The 27,260-nt window shown below is 46.7% G+C and overlaps 1 protein-coding gene across 13 annotated transcripts in view; it reads right to left on the bottom strand.

Annotated features, from left to right (window-relative positions):
- The window catches only part of CLEC16A (C-type lectin domain containing 16A), a 1,403,906-nt gene that overhangs the window by 890,719 nt on the left and 485,927 nt on the right, over nucleotides 1-27,260 (bottom strand). For all 13 annotated transcript variants that reach the window (XM_040358542.1, XM_040358539.1, XM_040358533.1 and 10 more), the window contains one exon: nucleotides 14,294-14,407. In XM_040358542.1, the coding sequence (XP_040214476.1) occupies nucleotides 14,294-14,407 (114 nt within the window). The remainder of the gene's footprint in view (nucleotides 1-14,293; nucleotides 14,408-27,260) is intronic.

Genomic DNA, 27,260 nt, shown 5'->3' with positions numbered 1-27,260 from the left:
GAAGTGGGCCGAGATGTTCGCCAAGGGCCCACCGGTGGCCCCTTACACCACCACCCAGTTCCTGATGATGAAGGACCACGTGGAGAGCCTGCAGGACATGAGCAAGCAGGAGCTGATATGCGAGTACATGGAGCTGGAGGAGTGCATAAGCTGCATGGAGGAGGAGAACAACCGCCTGAGGTCACAGCAGGCCGACCCCCCCAGGCTCCATGAACTAGAGGGAGCTGGAGAAGCTCAAAGAGGAGAACTGTCGGCTGCGGAGGGAGCAGGGGGTGGCTGACCCTATGGGGCACTGATCCAACCCCCCCCCTGGACTCTGAGCACCAGTGCTACAGCATCTCAACAAATATCAATTTTTATTTTTATGAATCTCCTGTGATTGTCACTTCAGAGCCATAACCTGCCCCTCCCATAGCGGGACACCTAGACGGCGGTGCACAGACCCATCCGCCGTCTTCACACTGACTTCTGGTGACTCTGCAGATCGCACAAAGACTTGGGGACTGACCGGCGTGTGATCTGACGACCCGTGGCATACCTGAGTCGGACTAAAAGCTCTGAACCCGTCAACCCTACTGGACCAGGAAAGGTCCAACCGGGTTGCCGGAGCAGGGAGAAAAAGGGGGGCCATTGTGAAGGATATGCTTCAGTGTAATTCTCCCTGCTAGTAATTGTGTGTGTGTGTTAGAGGGAAGGTGATTTCAGGTGGGACTCACTCCTCTGCTAACAGGCTGTTGAGATGTTAATGACCCTTCTTCAGCCAGCACCCTAGTTCAAAGGGTAATTGATCTGTTGTGTGTGTGAAGGAGACCTGTGTTTACTGTGATTAGAAGTGGCTCATGTTAATTATTCTGATTGCTTCATTGTGGTAATTATCTCTTCTATATGCGGGGCCAGGCTGTCTAGATAATGTATTCTGTTTCAACTAGTAATTACCTTCACTGATGTCATTATCTAAAGAAATGTTTTCAGGGTCGACTCCGAAGTGTCTGCCTATCATCTGTATGGGAGCCCCACTGTGTGAGGGGGCGGAGATTGTCATTGTAACAGTTTTGTAAATTACATATAAGCTGTGTGTTGTACCATTAAAGTCTGTCTTGTTCCAGCAGTAAGCTCTGACTCATGTGTGGCTTATTGGGCGATTCCAGGAATATTCCTCCTCATGGAATATTGGGTGATTTTCTTTATGGGAAGAAGGGAATCTTTGACGGGGATATCGTTCTAATACCGTCACAGTATCTGATACCACCTTGTGGACTGGAAATACTTTAGTTTTGGATTCATCTAAACCCTGATACATTTTGTCATGCAGAGACAGTTGATTTTTTTCCTCCTGAATTTCAAGAGTGGTATAAATTGCAGAAAGTAGATCGTCCACTTCGTCTAGAGAGACTTTATATCTAGAACTTCTACTATCTTCTTCCTCTTCATCTGAATCCATGACTGAGCGAAGAGTACTTGTCCCTTCATCCCCTGAATCCGCCCTCTCTGATCTAGAGGTGGAAGCTCTAGGGCTTGGTGGTGATTGCTGAAATTCAGTTTGAACCACTGGTTTGTGCACCAGCAAAGTTTGAACTGAACACAAGGAACTTTTAAGTTCCTGCACTGAAGAAAACAATTCTTTGTATTGTTGAGATGTTTCTTATTCAACAAGATCCCTGATACAACTCCTGCACATTGCTTTCTGCCAGGAATCCCTAAGGGGGTTCTTGCAAGAGGGACATTTCCTTTTAGGTGGTGGTGTTTTAAATTTTGCTTTCCCCTAGAATAAAACACACAGAAGGAAAAGCTCACTTAAAAAATATTGTTTTTTTAAAACCGCCACCACTAAAGCAGAAACCAAACAAATCACCACCACAAGTGAAAAGCTGACAGGGACCGAGAAAAGTTAACTCTGACCCTGCAGCACAGGCTCCCAAAAGGAGGACAAAAATAAACCATACAAAGTCCATAAGGTACAGAATAAAAGGCCCCACTGAGCCCCTCTTACCTGGACTGGAGCGGCATCTAAGGCGCCTGTATCCGCCAACGCTGCAGATCCCTCTTCCATTCTGAACAGGGAAGCAGCTGGGACTGTGTGGATTTTAAATTTTCCCGGGTCCTGACATCATCACAGATGGCCGGAACCGGAAGACGCCACTCTATAGGCCTGTCCCCCTGGCTTCTGCGTTCCAGGCAGTGTGGACCACGCACCGCCCCGCCCCTACAGGAAGCCGCGCTACTGATCGTGACGTCACCCGCCCGACAGGACCCGGGACCGACATGCGGCAAATTTCAAACCGTAACCACGGTGAAACGCCGCCGGTCACCTGAACCATAGCTTTGTGGATCCCAGGCACCCAGCGCAGCTTTCCCGCAGAGCCTTCACTTCACTGAGCAGGGAGAAGCTGGGGACTCCGGAGCTCCTTTCCTCACTAGGAAGGGCTGGGATGGCCTCTGCACACCAAGCAGCAAACTAACAGGTACACTTACCCCTCCCTTGGAGAGAGTGCAGCTCCTCTGGTCCACATGCATGCACTTCCACCATGGCGGAGGAAACACAATAACTGAAGCCATGGTGGAAGAGGAGGGTTTTAAAGGATTAGCATGTGTTTCCTAATGAAGAGGCGGAGCTGCGCTCTCTCCAAGGTTGTCCTGAAAGGCGAGTAGAGAAATCAAATATACCCCTCTGAGTGTCTACACAGCTGCTGAACACTTATAGTGATACACCACACCTTTTGCAAAAATAATTTTGTGAAAATAGTGCAGCGCTGCATATCTATAAATCGTATATAAAAAAATATACATTCCATAAAAAAAAAGTTCATATGTAGGTTTCCAAAGCTGCCACCGCTGTGTAAAATCCTATTTAAATGGATCCAATATTCAGTGCACACCACCCACCTGCTAAAATGCCCTTTCACCCCAAGGATCAGAATAAAACTCAGACAAATCACTCCTTGTGTCCACCACGATCAATCCACTTTACCAATGGTAGTAATTCATACAGTCACCAGACTGCACCCTTGTGTGGGTAATCAACGTTTGAATTGTCTCCAAACACCAAAAAAAGGCGAATGGAGGAAGGTGGTGTTTGGAGACAATTCAAACATTGATTACCCACACAGAGGTGCAGTCTGGGGACTGTAGGAATTACTACCATTGGTAAAGTGGTTCGATCGTGGTGGACACAATGAGTGATCGGTCTATGAGTTTTATACTCATCCTTGAGGTGAGCAGGCATTTTAGCAGGTGGTGGTGTGCAGTGAATAGTGGATTCATTTAAATAGGATTTTACCAGATCTCTGACCATCCCACGGTGGGGGTGATGGTTCGGACAGCACAGAAGGCAATCTGTGAACTGTCTGTTGCACCGCTTCCGTCCTCACTCACCCCGGTGGTTGGCAACCCGGCCTTCAGTCTGGGACTTAACGACCCCAGATTCCTGGATCTAAAACGAGTTGAGAGATCACAGGCATGACATTTCCTTTCCAATGGCCAGTGAAAGAGTAGGCAGCAAATCCTGGAAGATCCAGCCCTGGCGGGGCTATCTTTCTGGCAAAAAGTACAGCTATCACACTATTAGCTTGATGCCCTCACGGGAAGCCTTTAGGAGACAACTGACCCCCTTTGAGCTACTAAGTTTAGACCAATCCCCGTTGAGACATACAATCTCTCTAACATACCAAATACTGGTATCTCCGCCCCCAGAATATAGGCCTCCTTATATCGCTAGATGGGAGTGTGAGTTGGGCCTACAACTTACAGAGAAACAGGTCGATTGGATCATCCTTTTCGCACACAAGACCTCTATTTGTGCTAGGCTCCAGGAGACAGGGTATAAAGTCCTGACCCGTTGGTACTACACGCCAGAAAAGATCCACAGGATGTTCCCTCAGAGCACCGACTTATGCTGGAGATGTGGGGAGGAGGTTGGAACGCTCCCTTCATGTCTTCTGGTCTTGCCACGTATTACAACCCTTCTGCACAGAGGTTCATCGATCACACGGACATTCACAGATCGGGAACTACCGATGTCCCCTGAGCTCTTCCTTCTGCATCACCACAGGATCCCGGGTAACGCTTATAGAAGATCCATACTGACTGTCCTGATCACGGCGGCAAAAGGCTGAATTCCCCTGAATTGGAAGCAGACCCAGCCTCCGTCGGTGGCCGGTTGGTTGAAAAGAGTGGTGGATATCCATGCAATGGAAGACTTGGTAGCCACGGAAAAAAGCCTGCATGACAAATTTTCCACAACATGTTTTTTCTGGCACAAGTTCATTTACTCAGAGGAATACGGAAAGCTGATGGCCCGGTCCTCATGAAGGGGTTTGACTCCAATGACTTCCCCAGATGGGATGATTGTGTCTGGATGGTATTCCTCGTCCCTTTTTCTCCAAAACCCCCCTTCCTTTTTTTTATTTTTCCCCTTCCTTCTCTTTTATCCCTCTACCCTTTGTTCCTTACTGGGCTCTCCTTTCTTCTTTTTCTGTTCACTTTTATGTTACTATGTAAGCATGGGTGTGCTGTGCTTGTAGAGCCGGTTCTCACCAGGCTCAAACTTTTTTATTTCATTTTATTTTTTTTCAAACAAAAGGTTAAAAAAACTCAGCGGAGGCCGTAAAAATGCCATGTGGGATGCAGAGGATTCCTGCTCCCTGGATAAGCTCTATGAGTCCCCTCAGTAAAGCAGAATATCTAGTATATGCAGTGTGATATGTATGTCTGGGAATTGTGTTACTAAAGGCACAGATCAATCCGCACTACTCACAAAAAATACAATTGAATAGTGTTGAATATAAATAGTGATAAAAATAAAAAGTGAAGTGCTGCACTCAAAATATAGGAACCTAATATTGGGCTCCAGAAGACATATAAAAGCAAAAAATACAAGTGCGCTACTATCATAGCATCAAAGCCATAGTTGACCAATGTGCATAGTGAATGGAATGCATCAAAAAAGGATTGGTGGAAATAAATAAAAATATGAATAGAAATAAAAAAGTCTTTGTGTGACAGATAACCACAAGTGTTGTAAAAACAGTAGGTGCAATAAGTCCTATCGCAAAGCAGCAGATTTTCAAAAATATTATACTCTTCATAAACACTTGTTCCTATGGCAATATCAGCAGGCAGGTAATTTAAATCCAAAAAGATATAGGATGGCCACTTACCAGAACGTTGTACCCTCAAGGGGTTATTGGGCACTCAGAGGGCTGTAATTCTGTGGATCCCAGGAAGTACTCCAATGCTGTGTCTCAGCTCCCTTCTTGGACCTTCAGGGTTGGAAGATATGCCGTTCCGTGTGCTCAAACAAATTCTTTGTGCTCAAACAATGAGTGGGATTAGAAGGAGAGGATAAAGGACTTCATGGTGCAGTAGGTTTAATAAAGGATTTTATTTTCTTCAGTATGACACTGACAGATGGTAAAACATATTCACCCTGCACACACGGATCCTCATGAATCAAAAGATAGGATGTCAGCGTGTGTAACAGCGGACGGCTCTGATGCAATCCGAACAGCTGATGAGCGTAGTGACGTCAAATGCTAGGCTCCGCGGAGCCTAGCATTTGACGTCACTACGCTCATCAGCTGTTCGGATTGCATCGCAGCCCGTCAGCTGTTTAGACACGCTGACATCCTATCTTTTGATTCATGAGGATCCGTGTGTGCAGGGTGAATATGTTTTACCATCTGTCAGTGTCATACTGAAGAAAATAAAATCTTTTATTAAACCTACTGTACCATGAAGTCCTTTATCCTCTCCTTCTAATCCCACTCATTGTTTGAGCACAAAGAATTTGTTTGAGCACACGGAACGGCATATCTTCCAACCCTGAAGGTCCAAGAAGGGAGCTGAGACACAGCATTGGAGTACTTCCTGGGATCCACGGAAATTACAGCCCTCCGAGTGCCCAATAACCCCTTGAGGGTACAACGTTCTGGTAAGTGGCCATCCTATATCTTTTTGCATTTAAATTACCTGCCTGCTGATATCGCCATAGGAACAAGTGTTTATGAAGAGTATAAGATTTTTGAAAATCAGCTGCTTTGCGATAGGACTTATTGCACCTACTGTTTTTACAACACTTGTGGTTATCTGTCGCACAGAGACTTTTTTATTTGTATTCATATTTTAATTTATTTCCACCAATCCTTTTTTGATGCATTCCATTCACTATGGAATTGTGTTACTGACTAATGTATTTCAGAGATGTCTCTGTATTCCCGCATGTTCTTCCTTCTTAAATAAAGAATTTATAAATAGGATTTTACACAGCGGTGACAGCTTTGGAAACCTACATATGAACCTTTTTTGTTTTCATAAATTGTTTTATGGAATGTATAATTATTTGTTTATACAAGATTTATAGATACGCAGTGCTGCACTATTTTCACAAAATTAACATCTAAACAGTTATTCCTTTTTTTTTTTTTTCAAATGTCACTTTATCCAACCCTTTTTGCACAGACAATAGGACAGGTGCTGGGTTAACCATCTACATTTCCTTCTTGGATTACCATTCCCAGGAATGTCTAAAAATGTCAGAAGGGACTAACACCACACATCCTGCGACAACTTATTCCCCAATAATGAAGATCAGCTATTCCAACCCAAAACAAAAACATAGCAGATATTAAACATAATAAAAATAAATGGGGGCGTGGCTTGGAGAGCGGCTGAGATGGCAGCACACTAAGAGAGCTCCGGATTACCCACAGCCTAAAGCCCGTAATCTTGCAGACCAACGGCGGATAATGAGCAAACTGAACTACCGCTCACCCCACTCCAGACCAAGGCGCACCTCGGCGGTTTACAAGGGCAGGGATATAGCAGATATATTCAAAAAACAAGCCCTTTCCAGGAGCGCGGGGCCTGGAGACAAGATGGCGCCGACGAGGACACTGGAGGACTTCAGCGAGGATTCGCAATCAGCCTCTGAGGATATTGTTAGGGGACCATCAAACCCGAACTTACCACTCACGTATGCAGACATGTCAATGTTCGCAGCGGACATAAAATCCACATTCTCGGCAGCAATAACGGATCTCAAATCCAATCTCCTCGTGCTAAATGACAAGATGGCGTCGGTGGAGGCAGCGGGGAGACAGAGAGAGAGAGCGCTCCATCGGCTGGAAAAAGTGACCATCTCACATTCCAACCACTTCATAGAGATGACTAGGCACCTAGAAGACCTGGATAACCGAGGACGGAGATGCAATATCCGGGTTAGGGGGATACCGGAGTCGGTGGAACCTGACCACATTGTACCGGCACTCCAAAGGGTATTTAACAGCCTCCTAGAAAAACCCGAGGATTCGGAGATCGAGTTCGTGAGGGCGCACAGGGCACTGAGAATGCGCGGCCCTGACAATCTGCCACCCAGAGACGTGATATGCTGCCTGCAAAACTTTGCACTTAAAGAGGAGATAATGGTCAAGGCGCGGCGGAACGACAGAATCGTGTTCAACGGGGAAACGATAATGCTTTTCCAGGACTTGTCGCAAATAACTCTGAAAAACCGCAGGGCTCTGCGGCCCCTGCTTGACAAGCTACGGAATAAAGGCCTGCGCTACACCTGGAGGTTCCCCTTCGCGCTTCTGGTGACTCATAATGGCCGCCAGTACACTCTGCGCTCCCCAGACGACTTGGAGAACTTTTGCTCAATCGCTGCAATTGGGCACGGTGGCCCTGCCGGAGTGGTACCAGGAGTTCCGTCTCCCCCCCCCCTAGAGAGGAGCCCTCCGGGCTCCCCCTTCACCTCGCCGGACGGCAAGAGCGCGAAGAAGATGAAACATAGCCGCCATGGAGGATCACTGGCTGGCACGCCTAACAGCCACAGGCCGCACTCCTCCAGGGCTCTGGGCGGAGAGGATGCTTAACTTCTACAGGTCGGCGGAGCGGCCGGGGCTGTCTAAGCGCCTGGGATGGACTCATCTACGGTTGTTGCCCTGATGGTATGTACTATAGTGTGGCATTCGCTACTTGACTTTCATAGCCTCCCCTGATCTGATGGATGGTCGCCCCAATTTGGGTCCTCACGACTGCTTGATCCTCCCCTCCCCGCCCCACTCCCCCTATCAGGCACCTCGTGGGCTATGCTGCCATAGTGACTAGGTACACCAGGTTGATGAGGGGAGACGGGTCCCCGAACCCTCTTTTCCCCATTGCCGGGTCTCCACTCCTCCACAGCACCAGGACCCCCTTCCCTATCTTTCTCACTGTCCTCCCGGCTCCCGCCGCCGCCGTCAACCGTTTCAAATGACTGCCTTTCCCCCGATGTTGACGACCCCTGACTCCCTGCTTATCAGAGTTGACATGGTCGGTTGGCTCGGACGCTGTGCTGGTTCACGGAGATGGATCAGACTTTGCATACGGCGGGGGCCACGCTCGCCTACTAGCTGCCTGAACCCCCCTGACCTCTCCTCCTCACAACTCAGGCACAAGGGGGATGGCTGGCGGGGACACAGAGGCATGAAGCTTTAGAAGGCACTCCAGCCCTCACCGAATTCTACAGGTTCCTATGACCCACTTTATTGCTACGTCTGCTGTAAGCTTATCTTATGTTGTCTTGCTTATTGACTACCTCCTGGCTGTGGCTGTTGCCACCAATGTAGTTGAACAAACGGAGGGGTTCTTGGTGCGGGCGGTTGGGTCACTTAGCGGGCTGACTGTATCGGGGAGGCACGTGCGGAGGGGACCTCACGTCCCTCCTTAAGGGGCCAGGGGGTTACCTCCGTCGTGCATAACTATAATGCCTTTAAATAACAGATTTACTAATGCTATAAATGTATAATGTTTAGACATACCAGGGCTGTAATGTTATAATGTTATATTACGAATTGTTACGCAGTGTTTAGACTCAGCCCATTAAGGGATAGCTCTGGCTGGCCGCTTTGAATTTGATCGTGCCACGAGATGACTTCAGAGTATATGCAACTCTGCATTATCTCCTGATACCTAGCACCTATGTGCTAGAATAGATGATCTGCAAGATTACTCAGTTTTAAAATGTTTTACCTTTGCTTTGCAAAGAGCTATGATCGGGCTGTGGGGCTCCACTTCTCGATGTTAGAGACTTTGATCTACGCTCAACGCCTGGTAACCACCCGGTGCTGACCGTCGAATCGGCTCCCTCACATTGTCCCACAAAGTGTCTCCTGGTGTGTCATTGGGGCTCAGCAGGAGACACACCTGACAACCTTATCGATAGGATAACTATTTAGAAGGTGTAATACCCTTACTCACCTCCCTAACTCAATCCTAGTTCCCTATACCTATCTTACTTCATTCACTATCCCTCACTCCCTACTCTTCTCCCCCCTATTTCCCCGCTTTTTGCAGACAGTGATACGATAACTAGACTCGGCCTGACTCGCATTCTATAGCACAGACTCGGCTACATTACATAGCACACTCACGGGTGACTCAATATTTTTTTTTTTTCTTTCCTTTTTTTTTTTTATATATCTTTTATCATCAGTAACTTTCTATTTCCCTTTTGAACATCCAGGGGAGACCCCTAGGGAAACACCACCTCGGGTCATGGCGTACTCGGCTTTGGGCTCCAACCCTACGATAATATCCCATAATGTTAGGGGGCTGAACGCGCCTGAAAAGAGGTCCTCTGTGTTGCGTGAACTACGGAAGAGCAAGCCGCTCTTCGCTTTTCTGCAGGAGACACACTTCAGAACCAATAAGGTACCCAAACTGACAGACACGTACTTCACAACCGCACACCATGCCACAAACGACTTGGCTAAGTCCAAGGGAGTTTCGATTTTGGTGAGTAGGGAGGCTGCCTTTGAACTGACTGACAGACTAGTAGACCCAGGAGGCAGATTTCTGTTCCTCAAAGGCCAATATAGGGGAGTCCCACTGACCCTGGCTAACGTTTACTTCCCGAATGACTCCCACCTGCCCTTCTGCAAACGCCTAATCAAAGAACTTGAGGGATTCGCTACAGGACGCATTATCTTGGGGGGAGATTTCAACCTACCTCTAAACCCCCTGACAGACACCTCCTCCGGAAAAACTTACATAACCTACAAACTCCTGAAAACCATAAAAACTCTTCTGAACTCCCTGCATTTAATTGACTCATGGCGATACTCGCATCCAAATGACAGGGACTACACTTATTACTCTGTACCGCATGATAGGCACTCGCGGATAGACTACCTGTTTGTCTCCCGTGGGGACCTCCATGTGCTGCAGAGCACACATATAGGAATCCAGTCCCTGTCAGATCATGCGCCTATCTCAATAACCCTTGACATGGCCACCCCTGAGAGGCCACCCCTACGTGGAGGCTTAATGCATCCCTCCTGACTGACCCCACCACTCTCCCTCAGCTGACTTCCCAACTCAAGGACTACTTTGAGTTCAACTCTACCCCTGACGTCGATCCGCTATCCATCTGGGAAGCACATAAGTGCTTCATAAGAGGAGAGCTCATTAAATTAGGGTCTCGACGCAAGCGTGAACGGGAAACACAAATCTCCGATCTGACGGACAAGATACAGAAGCTAGAATCACTACATAAGCAATCATTATCACAACACATGGCCGGTGAGCTGCTGGACTCCCGGAAGAGACTGCAGCAGATCATGGAGGCCACCTCAAAACGCTTCTTATTTTTCAAAAAAAAATATACTACGAAAGCGGGGACAAGTCAGGCAAGTTCTTGGCCAGGGCACTAAAAGGCCCAAGGTACAGGAACACCATTTTAGGCATTAGGAACAAACAGGGAACCTTGGATGTTGAAAACGATCTCATCGCCAAACATTTCCACGAATATTATACATCCCTGTACAACCTACCAAGCCAACACAGACCGCCCAACACAGACGGGGACAGAACACATATCATGAGATCCTACTTAGAAACGTCAAAGCTTCCCAAACTCTCAGAAGCTGAGGCACTGACACTTGAGAGCCCAATAGAGACAGAGGAACTCAGAAGAGCCATTCAAGACCTTAAGGCTGGGAAAAGTCCGGGCCCGGACGGGTTTTCCTCCATATATTACAAAACGTTTATCGAACTATTATTAGGCCCCCTTGCTAGGGCCCTAAACACATTTTCCTCAAATAGGGAAGTGCCGAAACCCTTTCTCTCGGCACATATAACGGTCCTGCCCAAACCAGACAAAGACCCTGCTCAGTGTACGAGCTATAGGCCGATTTCCTTATTAAACCTGGATGTCAAGCTTATGGCAAAAATCTTGGCCAATAGACTTAGACCCCTTCTCTCTAACTTAATAGGAACTGAACAAACAGGATTTATGCCTCACAGGGAAGCTAGAGACAATATCATTAAATCGCTCAACTTGATACACGCGGCTGACCAGCGTGGGATCGAGGGCCTTCTCTTGTCAACTGACGCGGAGAAGGCCTTCGATCGAGTTGCGTGGGACTTTATACAAGAGACCTGCAGTTATGTGGGCCTGGGAGACCACATGCTGGCATGGATCTCGGCACTATACAAAAACCCCCCTGCACAGGTCAGGATAAACGGCTCCTTGTCGGAACCTATCCACATTTCTAATGGGACAAGGCAGGGGTGCCCTCTCTCACCTCTCCTTTTTATCCTGACGTTGGAGCCGTTTGTGAGAAAGGTGATGATGAACCAGTCCATTAGCGGATTTCAGGTTGATGACAAGGAGTTTAAGGTGGCGGCTTACGCCGACGACCTCTTGTTTTTTATTACGAGACCACAGGACTCTATCCCCCAACTGATGACAGAATTTTCACTGTATGGATTTGTGTCCAATCTAAAAATAAACTATACAAAGTCGGAAGCGATGAACATATCCATCCCCGCAGCGGCCATGAGGGAGGTACAGACCACTAGTAAGTTTAAATGGGAGGCCTCGGCCCTTAAATACCTGGGGGTATGGCTTACCCCCAGAATTTCTCAGATCTTTGATAAAAACTTCCCACCGCTGCTCAAAACTATAGAAAAGGAATTAGCACTGTGGAACACAAAACATTTTTTGTGGTTCGGAAGGGCGGCCATCTGCAAGATGTCGATACTACCGAGGATCTTGTACCTTTTCAGGTCATTACCCATCAGGATTCCGAATAGCTTTTTAAAGACCTTGCAATCGCTTCAGCTTAAGTTTGTATGGGCACACAAACGCCCACGCATACGGTTCTCCCTGCTGACCAAACGCAAAGATGAGGGCGGGATGGGCTTACCGGATTATACGCAATACTATTATGCTTCGCACATAGCCAGAATAGTGGACTGGCATTGTCACGCTGGAACTAAAGACTGGGTTTCCCTGGAGAGTTGCCTGAGCGCCACTGAGCTTAGGTTCTCCCCTTGGATCCCTTGGGCCTTATGCTCGACCAAATTGAAGCAACATCCATTGACTGGCGCCACTCTACTCATCTTCCACAAACTGACGAAACAACCAAACTTTTCCACACAATTGAGTCCTCTCACTCCTTTGAAGGATAACCAGGACTTCCCACCAGGGGTAGGGAATAACCTTTTACTTTTTTCATCATCAGCCACCCCCTTATTAGCTTTACACTGCTTCCAACATGGATTGATCAAAGATTACAAAAAACTGGAATCGGACATCTCAGGCATGAAGCTGCCATTGTGGACCTACTTTCAAGTCCGCAGCTATGCTACTAGTACCAGACGCAGGGGGCACTTCACCAGACAGTTGACGGGGTTGGAGAAGGTTTGCTTGGAAGGGCGGCCTATTATCAAGGCCACCTCACTAGCACATGATTGGATAATGAACTCCAGCTTACCAACCCCAGACAGATTCAGGGAACGATGGTCGGAGGACTTGGACATCCCCCTGACGGAGAAACAATGGAGGAGGGCTTGCACACTCGCACACAAATGCTCCCTCAGCACAAGGATGCAGGAAACTGCATATAAATTACTAACCCAATGGTACATTACACCCTCAAAATTGCACAAATGGTACCCAGACTCCTCGGACCTGTGCTGGCGCTGTAAGGCGGATAGAGGCACACTCCTACATATTTGGTGGCAGTGTCCATTGATAGCCGAGTACTGGTCGGAGGTCAAGAAGATCATTAGGGACATAACAGACACAACATTGTCTCTTGACGCGGCCTGCTGTCTCCTTCATGTAAACGGCTTTTCCCTCAAACGATACAAGAGCTCTCTCACCAGACATCTTCTGAATTCAGCTAAATCCCTCATTCCACTATTTTGGAAGTCGACGAGAGTCCCCACAGTTAGGGCATGGCTCCTCAGGACTACGGAGATTGGTGACATGGAGGAGACGGCAGCACAAGCAAGAGACGCGGTCCAACAATATCATGACACTTGGGCGCCATGGTTCACTTACAAATACTCTGAAGCATACAAGAGTCTTATGTCTCTCACGTCACCGATCCCTGACTGAAATTGTCCAGGTTGCTACTGATTTACATGATTCAAATAGGGAACTGAGTTAAAACCACCCCCCCCAATGTCTGTCATCCACTGTACTGCTCCCCCCTCCCTTTCCTTCTTTTTCCTTCCCTCCCCACATCTTACTCTCCATTTATGACAATAAACCCATGTTGTACGTTAGAACGAATATTGGTGCACATGTTAACATTTGATATAAACATCAAAACGACGTTACACTTAAACTGTTCCACCAGATACTTGCTTATATTTCCCACTGTTTTGGAATAAGCCCATTTGAATATGTTCCGTTATATGCAATATCATTGGCATGTTTACATGCAATATGCTGTACAATCTTCACTTATATATCAATAAACATCTTTGAATGAAAAAAAAAAAAAAAAAAAAAATGAACGATTGGAACATTTTAATCAAATATGGCAATATTGGGACAGCTCGCCCTAAGGTGTCTCTGAACTAGCTTCCTTTAAATGACCCTCCTTCCATACATATATCACAATTGGAATAAGTCTCTTAAACTGGTGTGTACCCTTCCCTGCTCTGATTTTACTTGTTATCCATTAATTAAGCAGTTCTACTTTGTTTGTTTTTTCAATGTATCTAATTTCTGGAAATTTGGCCATCTTACGGTGTCGTTTGGCTGTTTCTCATTATCTTTTGCTGAATTGATACTTTACTCGGATCTCATGACACTGACGACTGAAACCCTGTAATGTGAATTGATTTTTCATGTACCTTTCAAATCTTTGTAATCATCTAATTGGATTCTGTAATCCAGATATTTTGAAAAATCGAAATAAAAATTATAAATATAAAAAAAAAAAAAAAAAATTTAGTGCTTTACTCAAAGCTTTGTATTTCACTAAAAAGTTAAAAGAAAAATGTGATTTCTACTTACAGAACCCTGCTGAACATTGTGTTCTGGTTTGGAAGAAAACATCGAAAGGTCTCCATTTAGAATAACATCAGCCAAAGAGTTAACCAATGGTGCATAATGGATTGTCAAAAAGACCTAGATAAATTAGAAACATACAAAAAGGTACAATTTAAAATATGTTTATTTTGTATACTAAAAAACACGCTTTGCTAAATTGTAGTTATAATTAAAGGAATACCCAAAACTGATCACTGTATGTTTTTGGTAGAATGGACAGTGTTTATTTCCTATCAACCCATTTGTAATTTTGCAATCAGAATGAAAATAGTTCAAAGAATGTCACAATATACAGAAACAACACTATACATTTGATTACAAAAAATCCATTAATGTTTGCCTGAGAGAAGAAATCTAGGAGATTACTGTCAACACTTGTTGAAAAAGTGCAATAAAGCTGGCCACAGAAGGCTGATGAAAAAATAAAGAAGGTAGTCTAAGACTCAAGTGCTCTAGAATGTTATTGCCTGTAAGTTTGACAGTACAACTGTATACTATTTACCCGACACAGGGTCTATTTGTTCTATATGTTTTGATTGTAAGATTTGGGTCCACACGGACTGTTTTTTTGACAATAAATAAATAAAAAAAAAAAAAAAAATAAAGAAGAACAGATTTTCCCCACCCACACATTCTCTCAGTAGGTAAGCATTGATCCTGTGTTTCTGCCTTTCCCTAGTAAAAGTACCTTGCACATGTTAGAAAACACTGGCTAGGCTAGTTAACCCTTTGATCGCCCGTTTATCCCCTTCCCAGCCAGTGTCAGTACAGCAACAGTGCATATTTTTAGTACCGCTCAATGTATTGTCCTCCAAAAAGCGTCAAAAAAGTGTCAGTGTTCCGACTGTCCTCCGCAATATTGCAGTCCAGCTATAAATCGCTGTGCGCCACCATTACAAATAAAAGAAAATGAATATGCCATAGTTTGTAGATGCTGTAACTTTTGCGCAAACCAATATACACCTATTGGGATTCAAAAATAATATAAAAAAATATTTAGCAGAATACATATTGGCCTAAATTGATGAACAAATTAGATTTTTTTTAGCAGAAAGTAAAAAAAAAAATTCTCAAAACTTGTTTTTTCTTTGTTTATAGCGCAAAAATATAAGCACCAGTGGTGATCAAATTACACTAAAAGCAAGCTCTCTTTGTGGTGAAAGGAGGACATCAATTTTGATTGGGTAAAGCGTTGCACGGCTGCACAATTGCCAGTTAAAATAACGCAGTGCCGTATCGCAAAAAATGGCCTGATCATGAAGGAGTAAATCTTCCGGAGGGCAAGTGGTTAAAGTAAACCCATGTACTTTCTCCCAAGAATGCTCTGCCTTTGCACCCCTTGACTCGGCTGATCACAGATCGGAGTAAGAGGCCGATCCCAGCCCCTTACCAAGTGAATGTAAACAGAAGATGGTAATCAGCTTTTTTTCCCGCTCATTCTGAAAAGCAGATTAGCAGCTTCTGTCAGAGGGATATCTGTCCCGATCATGGTGAACCTCTGCTGCTATGCAGTGCCCACCAGTGTTACCTGCCAGTGCCCACCAGTGCATACAAGTGCTGCCTAGCAGTGCCTGCCAGTGCCCAACAATGCCCCCCCATCAGCCTCATCAGCTCACATCAGTGCAGGAGAAAAAATACCTGTTTCCAAAATAACTAATAACGAACTAATCTTTAAAAGTTGTGTGGGGTTATTTTCTTTCAAAGTGTTATGTTTTTTTTTTTTTTTTTTTTAAAGCAACAAATTAAGGACCCAGCAGTGAGTAAATACCACTAAAATAAAGCTCTATCTGTGTGAAACAAATTATAAAAATAAAATGTTGGCATAGTGTTGCATGATCGTGCAATTGTCATTCAGTGTGTCTGAAATACAAGCAAACAAAAAACTGTAAATTCAATTGGCTGTAATGCCATTGCACATATCTGAATATATTACCAACATTAAATATTAAGAATAAATATATGAAAAGCCTTTTTCTTAATTTCTTCTCTTCCAGCAGCTTAGTACATTGTGGTAGTGCAATACATGTTTAAACTTAAATGTGCTATTGTTATAGGCTCTGGATGGAATTGTGTTGTTGATTTAGAAATGGCCAGGAGAGTAGTATTAATTTTGATGTCAATTTTCAATTTAGTTTTAGTCTTTTGCCAACTAAAATGCCTTTTTAGTTTTAGTCATCTCAATGGTTTTAGTTTTAGTCGACGAAAATATTTTAGTCTATGAAATTAACACTGCCTGTTATATGTCTCCAGGATACCTTTCAGGTTCAAAAAGGACAATTCACTGTGTGTACAATGTATTATTGCACTAGTAAGCCAGAATTGTGGTTTGTCTCAGGTTAGCGGTTATGCTTGCGCCATCTACTGGCCAAACATTAATATAGTCGTAAATATTCTTATCTAGCTTCTATAGGACGTGACATCAAAATCGTCATATCCTCTTTAGCCAGGAAGTGAAGGTTTTTTAGTATCTCCATGTTTAAGATCAAAGCAGCAAGGCATGCATGCAATCTGTCCCCATCCGTGGCATCGGAGGTAAGCAATTTCCTTCTTCTTCCTCCACAGGCTTTTAGGGAGGTAGTTAGCCATCTCTGATAATGATTATATGATGTGTTTATTATCGTATAGTAATGTTATACAATTCTTGTTATTTCTAGTTTTACCGCATATCGTGTGTGTCACTCACATGTATATTGAAAACTGCAACGTGCCAATAAAGACACAAGATAAGAAACAGCAGTCTATTATTGTGTGCGCAGAGAAAGGTCATCTGCCTAGATAGCTATCCATAGACTCCGGAGTACGGGAAGTGAGTCCAGGACACTGCCTATTAGACTACTCTGTGAATGTTCATGTCCAAACAATACAATATAGACAAAATAACATATTCCCAGATAGCAAGGCTAACTTGCCACAAATTTGTAACAGTGTTGAATTGTCTGTTAACTTGCTGCACATTTTTACTGGCAAGTTGTACACTTACAGAGCACATGAAGCACAGGTTCTAGTTGACACTTTTCCAATTTGTGTGCCAAATCTCTAACAAGAGCAAAGTTGAATTAGTGAGTCTACAGCAAGATCTCTGCAAGTCTACAGCAAAGAAAATTCAGCCACAGTGACCCCTGTGGTGGGATGACGTGTGAACAACATAACTGAACCAAAGCTTGCAACAGACTTGCAGAATGTTTGCAAAGGAGATTGATCTGGAGTCATGCAATGTGGACTTGCTGCAATTCTGCAACAAACTTGTGAAGCCTGGCAAGTCTAGAAATAGCTTAGTAAGTAATTTTCAAACTTGCAGCACAATTGTTTGCCATCTGAGTTGAGATATAGCATATTGCAGAACCATCAGAGAAGTCTCAGCAGCTATGACTGCTGGGCCCACCATGTGCAATAACCATCTGAATACAGTGCATTCAAAGGGATACAGTAGAAAGAACTGAACACCCAAGTCATCATATAAACACATAAAGATACAGGGTTCTGTATAGGCAGAGGCGGCTCTCTAATTAGGCGGTTGCCTAAGGCCTCGCCCTCCCAGGGGCCTTGCAGCCGCCTAATTTTCAGAACGTGTTTGGAAATTCGAGGGAATGTCCCCGGGGACATCTGTGGTGCCCGTAACTACTTTGTCCCGGCCAGCGGCGGACGGACTGAGCACCTGAGCACTGCCCGAGATCCCAGGGTCAGTGGGTGGCACCATGTACTCTCCTTCCTTGGCTTCTCCCCTTCTGCCAGGCTCTGCAAATGTCCTGCCATGCATCGGCTAAGCAGCTCTCTGCTCTACTCTCCGGGATGGACAGCCTTTAATGGAGGACTTCCTAGAGCTGGCGCGTCATCAGGGATGACGGAGAGACAGTCTTCCACAGCCTAAAGGTACTACCCGACACTCACAGGCTGCCAGCATCCCGTGATGTCACCTCCTGACTGAGGGCACTCCGAAAATCACTGGTGTCAGCCGCCTGTGACCTCACAGCCCTGAGGGATGTGATGTATCTGCCATGATTCGGCAGCCTACGGACATCTTGTCATAGTCCTTATCCTCTTCATCATTCTTCTGTTCCTGTCATCGTATTTCCCACTGTCAGCTTCCTACCAACTTACCCTCTATCATCATCTCTATCCTCATCATAATCCCCTGTGCCTGGCATCCCAATACTCCAATAATAATACTCCACCCCCCTCAACTTTATCCCCCCCTGCACTGCCAGCTCCTTCCACCCACCCCCTGTCATCTTCATCCTCTGTTTACCGCTCTACCAGCTCCTTCCACCCACCCCTGTCATCCTAATCCTCCCCGCACCGCTCTGCCAGCTCCTTCCACCCACCCCCTGTCATCTTCATCCTCCCCGCACCCCTCTGCCAGCTCATTCCACCCACCGCTCTGCCAGCTCCTTCCACCCACCCCCTGTCATATTCATCCCCCTGCACTGATCTGCCAGCTCCTTCCGCTGACCCCCTGTCATATTAATCCTCCCCGCACTGCTCTGCCAGCCCATTTTACCCACCCCCCTGTCATCATCATCCCCCCATACCCCACCTCTGACATCCTACCACCCTGCCTCCTGTCATCAACAGCCCTATCATTCCCCATGTACCCAAACTTTAGCATCCATCACCCTTCCCTCATTATCATCATCCTTTACTTCATGCCCATTTACCCCACTGACAGCTTCCTAACACTCACTATCATCCTTATCCTCATACCCACCTCTCACATTCTACCACCCTTCCCATGTCATCAACATTCCCATCATCCCCTTGTACCTCACCTCTAGCATCCAACCATCCTACCCCATCATCATCATCCCCCATGTAACCCATTGTCAGTTTCCTACCCACCCACTATCATCATTATACCCCTTTGCATGCCCATCATCCCTCTTCACCCCACCTTTGGCATCCTACTATTCCCTGTCATCATCACCTGTACCCCACCTTTGGCATCCTACCACCCCACCTCTGGCATCCTACCTCCCCACACTATGTCATCATCCCCTGTACCTACCACCCTGCCTTTTGTCATTATCCTCATCCCTCCTGTACCCCACCAATGGCATTCTATCACCCTACCCCCTATCATTATAGGGGAGATATGATCTCAGCCTCACACCAATGCTGCCACCATCATCCCAAACTGCATCCTGTCAGCCAACCAATTGTACCCCAACAGTTGCATCACACACGACAATACTGCCCTGCCACCCAGTGTGAGCTAATAATGTGCAGTAACCTCTAGGAACCAATCAGTGAGTGGTAATGATCTGCAGTAACCTCCAGCAACCATTGGGTAGGCAGTAATGATGTGCAGTAACATTAAGCAACCAATCAATTAACAGTAATGATGTGCAGTAACCTCTAGCAACCAATGGGTGAGCAGTCACACAGACAGAATTCTCACCGCTCCAGGTGAGCCTCGTGATGATCAGGGGTTGTTGAACCACCAGGGTGCTGGCAATGCGGTAATAGCAAAAAAACAAAAGAACAAAAGCTGGACAGCCGCACTCCAAAATTTTCTTTAAAAGAGATGTCTTTATTTTCAACTGTGCATACAGTCACTGCAAGCCCACATGGCTTAGCCATGACTAAGCACTGACGCCAGTGCGAAACGTTGGCCATACTGATTTTTGTGGGCTTGCAGTGACTGTATGCACAGTTGAAAATAAAGACATCTCTTTTAAAGAAAATTTTGGAGTGTGGCTGTCCAGCTTTTGTTCTTTTGTTTTTTTGCAATGGGTGAGCAGTAATGATGTGTAGTAACCTCTAGCACCAATCATTGAGTGGCAATATTGTGCAGTACCCTCTAACAACCAATCAGTGAGTGGTAATGATGTGCACTAACATCTGTGCATTAAGATCTGGTTCAAACTCACTGATTGCTCCAAGCTCAGTTTGGTTGTTAGTGAACAACCAATCAGTGAGCTTGCAGCAATCAGTGAGTGTGAACCAGATCTTTATATATACATTAAAGCAGGGGTTCCACGGCTTTTTTTTTTTCAGCATTCACTTCAATAGGAAGGTAAACTCACTGTTTTGGTCGCTGCATCTATCCGATGTCTGTTTTTGTGACAAAAGAGGAGTTATAAAGGGGCGTGTCCTGGCAGCGAATGGAGATGGACATGTTATAGTGGAGCTCCGCTTACCCGACGTCTATCCGCGGCCATCCCAGGCTAAAGAATCCGCACATCTCTACCTGGACTCCCATCCTGATGCCTGAGCAACCCAGGAGCTATTCCCTGGTGATATTGAAGTGCCCAGCCGGCCGTCCACCCTTTTTCCCGCCCGCAGTCGGATCCACACACGTCCGTGCCGCCGCCATCTTGGGGCCTAACGGACATCCGAGGCCTCCACGCTTTCCTACCGTGCTCCCCGGGCCAAGCAGAGACACTCCGAGATACATCGGAGGCCTCATAAAGATAGAGAGGTGATCTACGTTCCGGGCCTGCAGTGGAGACGGATCGGGAGACGGCGCTACATAACTCCAGGTGAGATCCTTCCTACTCACCTGACGACTCCCGGACCTCCCATTGGCCTCCTCGCCCCCCCGGGTCTGACTCGTGCCCCCCAGCATATCGCGGAGGTTTGGCTTGGAGACCTCACGATCGAACTCACCCCCGCCGGGCGGCAGATTTAGGCGAGACCGCGGCTTCGGCCTAGTCCTGGAGGCCGGCGGCCATCTTGGTACACCCAAGCCTCTCACTGAGCTTGCTGTCCTGGACAGCTGAACCCCCCCCTTTAACATTGAATACCCCCCAGATTGCTGCTGCATGTTCTAGCCCAGCACATTTACTATTGATTTCATGCAGCTTTTGGGGAAGTTATGCTCCTAACTGAATAATGCAAATAACAGAAGCCTAAAATATCAGGGGGGGGTGCGCATGTAATGGCCTGTGAATATGCTTGAAACCGGAACCTTGGCCTAACTTTGTCTTCTCGTGGCTCCCGCTCCGCTTCGCTAGCTTTTTCAGCTCCGGGAGTCGTTCCAATAGCTCCAAGAACTGTCCAATTGCCTGACGGACTCTTTATATGGGGAAGGTCGGGGATCAGCGGCGCATTTACAAAAAACCCACGCCGCAGACCGCATTTCAGCCCTCCCCTCTCATGGACCGCTTTGTACTTAGGCCTCACTCTCCGGCCCCAAGCTTGGTAATAGGCACCACAGACCCGGCTGACCTGCCCTCGGTGGTTGATCCTTCTCTCTTTGCTGAACAGCCCACATCCCAGCCATCAGCCTCTACCCTCCCAGCAATGTCGGCACCAGTGACGGAAAATGTGCTTGACCAAAAGTTACAGACTCTGCTGCAGAATCTCACCAACAACATCGCTAAAGAGGTAAACAAATTAGCACATGAACTTAGAGGGGAGATAGATCAATTGGGGGAGCGCACGGATAATCTTGAGACTAAGTTTGATGATATGGTCCAATATGTCCATGCTCTAGAAGAGGAAAACGTTACCCTTAAAAACGCTGTGACACAGCTTCAAATACAACAAGAAGATCTCGAGAATAGGGAGCGCCGACAAAACCTACGGATCCGCGGGGTCCCTGAGTCAATTCCCGATAAGGAAATTCGGCCCTACCTGCTGGCTCTCTTCATCTATCTCGCACCCGATATCCCGGACATAGACTGGCGCCTGGATCGAGCACACAGGTCGTTGGCTCCTAATCCCCCTCAGGGAGCCAACCCTAGAGATATCATTGTTCGCTTCCACTACGAAAGCAAAGAAGCTCTGACCGTTATCATACGCAACAGATCCAGAATTGAATATAAGGGTGCGAAGATTCAACTTTTTAGCGATCTATCTCCCATTACCCTAGCCAAACGTCGCACTCTGAAGCCTGTCACAATGCACCTGCAGCGACATCAAACCCCGTACCGTTGGGGCTTTCCGTTTCGTTTGTCAGTAACCAAAGATGGAGTGCAGCACTCCATTAGGGATCTTCAGGAGTGCGACTCTCATCAAAAACCTAGGTCTCCCTCCCATCCCGGATGAAGACTTGCAGGCGCAACCTCCAGTATCCAGACCTCTTTCCACTCCAGGCAAGATTTGGACTCCGGTTCGCCATTGTGACGAGATCCTTTCTCGCCCGGTTCTGCTCTCCCGACACTCCTCTGCTACCAGTGAGTCAGCTTGCAGATTGCAACGTCTGATGGTCCAGTCATCCAAGGTTCCGGGATCCGAATTACAGCTATGTGCCATTCGGACCCATTAAGAACAAACACCAGGCAGGCTGTATGTAAGTTCCAACAGGACTCTTTATTTTCAAGTACACAGCACACTTTTATACAGAATTTGGAACATCCCACTCCCAACGACCGCTTTCCTATTGGTCAATTGCAAAGTATGCAGTTTTCACTTAGGTCCTCCTTGACCATGCAAATGAGGACTTGAAATAGTCAACAGGGATTGGTCCAATAGCTTGGATAGAAAGACTTGTGTATTGAGACAGAAGCCCCAGGGGGTAATCAATGTACACAATAACCCGGTCTACTTAATTACTACCTCTGAGAGGTTACATTGCTTTAGACAATAGAATGCTAATTCAATACAGCTGACAGGAGGCTTCTGACCTTTAGAACAATAAACACATACATCTTCAAACATACATTCTAGATTCAATTAACCTTCAATCCATAGTTTTTAGCCAGACGGAGTGTCTCCGACACCCGCTCTTAACCTGCAGAACACAATAAAAGGTATTTCTCTAGCTGGTTCCACTTAGCATTTCAATAGCCGGTGTCCTTGAATTGAATGTCCCTCTCCTGTGTAACAGATGTCAAGTAGAAACACTTTAATATCTCAAGATCCATGACATTACTTCCCCTGGGAAACAGTCCAACAGCCGCAGTGGGACCCAAACGGGTCAACTCGAGGATGTTGGAAAAGTAGTCTTAAGGTTCCAGGACTGTCCGCTGGGATGACCCATCTGCCTTCCTGTTTTGAGGTCCTGGCCCATAATCGGACGGCAAGAGGCTCACATTCAGTCCTCTCCAAAAGCCCCTGTCCCGGCTAGGTCTGTCACACATCTCCCCCTTTGGCAGCAGACTAACACTGGGAGAGATCCCAATTCCGGTACCCACCCAGTACCCCAGATACCTTGTCCCAAACAGAGCATTACTCACCCAGCCAATCTCTGCCTCTCTCAGAGAACACGCCTGCTGCTGGGGAGAGGCCTGGACTGGCCCTTCTCCCTGGAGTCCTTTCAGCCGCTGGAGAGAAGACAGGGTGGCTGGGCTCAGTTCATCATGCTGTTGGGGACCTGGGCGAACTGGCCACCATTCCTGGGGTATACCAGTGGAGACTGAAGTCCCATCCACTGATGCTAGGTGAAAATCCCCCGGTGCTTGCAAAGCAAAGCCGACATCCTCCTGTCAGTGCCGCACCATTTTCTGGGGTTGTGTCAGTGGAGATCGGAGTCCCATCCACTACCACAGGAACCCCCTCTTCTGTTAGTTGAGAGCAGAGGCCCGGGGCACTCTGCTCTGTTGCCAGCTCTTCCGCTGGGCTGCTGTGAGTGGAGACCACAGTCCCATCCACCGATATCTGCTCAAGCTGTAGTGGTGTGCAGCAGCCAGTAGCATCCTGCCCTGCTGCCAGTGATTCAGCTGGGAGTAACAGCTTCACTACCTCAGCTTGTTGCTGGGAGGGGGGCCAACCGCCCCGGCTCCCTGGAACTCCACAGTTGGTCCCAGTGCTGGGCAGAGATGGCTAGCATTCTGCCCTGTTGCCAGCACTTCTGCTGGGGGTGCATAATCCATAACATCCTCTGAACAGTCCATACATTCTGTAATCTGTGGCTGGGGAGTGATCGCCATCTTCTCACCCTGAGCCTCCGGAACTGCCACAGGGGTGGGGCAGAGGTCTTGATCCCTCTGTCCGGTGACCAGCGCTTCAGCTGGGGAAGTTCCTTGTAACTCCACAAATGCTGTCCTTGGTGCTGGGCAGAGCACAGTGAAGTTTGGCCCTGATACCAGCTCTTCTGTTTGAGGCTCCCCAGGTGGTTCTTCCTCAGCAGAAAAGTCTATCAAATCCCCTGTCTCTACAACTGGTGTCTGGGGATAGAGGTTCACCATCTCCTGTCCATGGAACCCAGAAGATGCTATGGGTACTGAGCAGAGGTTAGCAGAGCTCGGCCCTGCGGTCAGCACTTCAGCTTTGGGAATGGCAAGCTCCCGATTTTCCACTGCTGATTCATCAGCCAGGATTTCATCACTGTCAGCTGATATTTCCTCATAGTCCCAGGTAAAGGGAACCTCACCCTGCTGCTGAGCGGAGTCTAGCAGCTGTTTGTAGGCGATTTCCAGTTCCCATTCCTGAGCGGCCAGGAATTCCAAATCTTCCTGTAACCAGTGCACTTCCGGGACATTCAGTCTTCGCTCTCTGTGCTCCATTATTTCCTCCCAGCGCCACTCCCGATCGCTCCCAAAGTTGGGATCCCTGGACATCCTCCAATACAACAATCCCAGGCCATCATAGCCAAAGCCTTCCGTGGGGCTGTCATCCGCTGACCACGGGCAATCTTGGACTACATACCACCGGAGGGCTCTGTAGCTCTCGTCCAACCGCATCTCTGCCCGGATCAGCCTGCTTAACTCTGCTGTCCACTCCTGCTTCGGTTGTTCCCCTAATAACAGCATTCTTACTTCATACTGTGACCAGTACCTTACATGGATGGAGGGGAGAGCTTTTCCCTGGTGACGCTGCTCACGGGCTAGCGCTTCTTTCCAGAGTTTGCAGCGGATCGAATCAGACCATCCAAGCAGGACCTCCTCTGATACTGGTCCTCTGCGCTGTATCTGCTTCTCTCCCAACCTCCTGCTGAATTCCTCTTCCATGGTTACTGGTATCTGTACCTCTCCTCTTCTTTCCTTTGGTGCTGCTTCTTTAGGCGTTGTCACCGATCGCCGTATTTCTGCAATTCGCAGCTCCTGTTGCCGCTCTCGTTCTCTCTGTTGTCGCTCTCGTTCTCTCTCATCCTGCCGCTGGAGGTCTCTAATGGTATTCTGTATGGCGGTCTCTGATGGGTTCGCACCATATAATGCCAACCTCTGTTGAACTCGCTGCTGGAACAAGTCTTCAACTGACCGGGGTCCTGCATCACCATCCCTCTGATCCATCTCGGCTAGCGCAATGATCAGGGTGGCCTTGTTCTTCCCACCGGTCCCTCCACGGCTCTCAAGCAAGTCTTTCAGCATGGTTCCCCTGCAGGCTGCATAGCTGGTCATTCATGGTGGTGGTTTGGAGTTGTCCCAGTAACTGGAGAGCAAATCCCACCGCTGCCAACCAATGTGACGAGATCCTTCCTCGCCCAGGTCCTGCTCTCCCGACACTCCTCTGCTACCAGTGAGTCAGCTTGCAGATTGCAACGTCTGATGGTCCAGTCATCCAAGGTTCCGGGATCCGAATTACAGCTATGTGCCATTCGGACCCATTAAGAACAAACACCAGGCAGGCTGTATGTAAGTTCCAACAGGACTCTTTATTTTCAAGTACACAGCACACTTTTATACAGAATTTGGAACATCCCACTCCCAACAACCGCTTTCCTATTGGTCAATTGCAAAGTATGCAGTTTTCACTCAGGTCCTCCTTGACCATGCAAATGAGGACTTGAAATAGTCAACAGGGATTGGTCCAATAGCTTGGATAGAAAGACTTGTGTATTGAGACAGAAGCCCCAGGGGGTAATCAATGTACACAATAACCCGGTCTACTTAATTACTACCTCTGAGAGGTTACATTGCTTTAGACAATAGAATGCTAATTCAATACAGCTGACAGGAGGCTTCTGACCTTTAGAACAATAAACACATACATCTTCAAACATACATTCTAGATTCAATTAACCTTCAATCCATAGTTTTTAGCCAGACGGAGTGTCTCCGACACCCGCTCTTAACCTGCAGAACACAATAAAAGGTATTTCTCTAGCTGGTTCCACTTAGTATTTCAATAGCCGGTGTCCTTGAATTGAATGTCCCTCTCCTGTGTAACAGATGTCAAGTAAAAACACTTTAATATCTCAAGATCCATGACGGCCATAAATCTCGGAACGCCGTCTTCACTCCTCAATGGGCTACGTCATCCAAAGGTTACACCTGATTTTGCCTTATTTTATTTTTTTCCCTTTTTGGAGTCTTTCCATATGGTGGCCCTGATCCCCACCTTTGAGCCTGATCGCTCTGATTTCCAGACTTAACTTTTCTTGCCCCATGCAGCCTTGGGTTTTTACCCCTTGAACGATTGCTTGTTAAATGTTATTTTGATTGTTCTCTTTCTTGCAGTTTTCTTGGAATAATCTGAGGCTAATACACGTGATCCTACGGGCTGGCATGCCACCCCTCTGTCACTGTCATGGTCCTGATGTGTGACCATGACCTCCTGAGAGGCCCATTCCTCTCAGGCTTCATGCCTGTAAGGTATTTTTTAGTGTCGCTTCTGATGTCTCTTTTTCTATTATGCTTTACAACCTTTTTTTTTGCAGATAGAGGAGACCCTAGGGTATGTTCTGACCTTTGACTTCCTTTTCAAATACCATCGGGACTCCCGTATATTGCTCATGTTTTTTTTAGTTTTGTTCCTTTTTCAATTTTTTTAGGGTCCTTTTTTGACCCGTTTCAGAAACACAGCTGTGTTTCCACTACTCCGTGCCAATTTTTCATATTTACATTTGTTACTATAATCACTAGGTTTTTTTTACATAATGGTCTCTGCTGAATATATGTTTTTTTTTTTTGTATGTAATGCAAGATATACTTACAATGCCTAGCAATGGCTATCAGTGTACTTTCTTATAATGTTAAGGGCCTGGGCTCCATCCGTAAGCGATGGTTGGCATGGAAAGAGTTCAGGTCCTTCAATGCTGACGTGATCATGGTTCAAGAGACACACTTTAAGGCTGACGGTTCATTTAAATTTGCATTGAAACACTTCC

The sequence above is a fragment of the Rana temporaria genome, chromosome 6, assembly GCF_905171775.1.
Source record: "Rana temporaria chromosome 6, aRanTem1.1, whole genome shotgun sequence".
Classification (NCBI taxonomy): Eukaryota; Metazoa; Chordata; class Amphibia; order Anura; family Ranidae; genus Rana; species Rana temporaria.
This window is presented reverse-complemented; position numbering and strand designations above follow the sequence as displayed.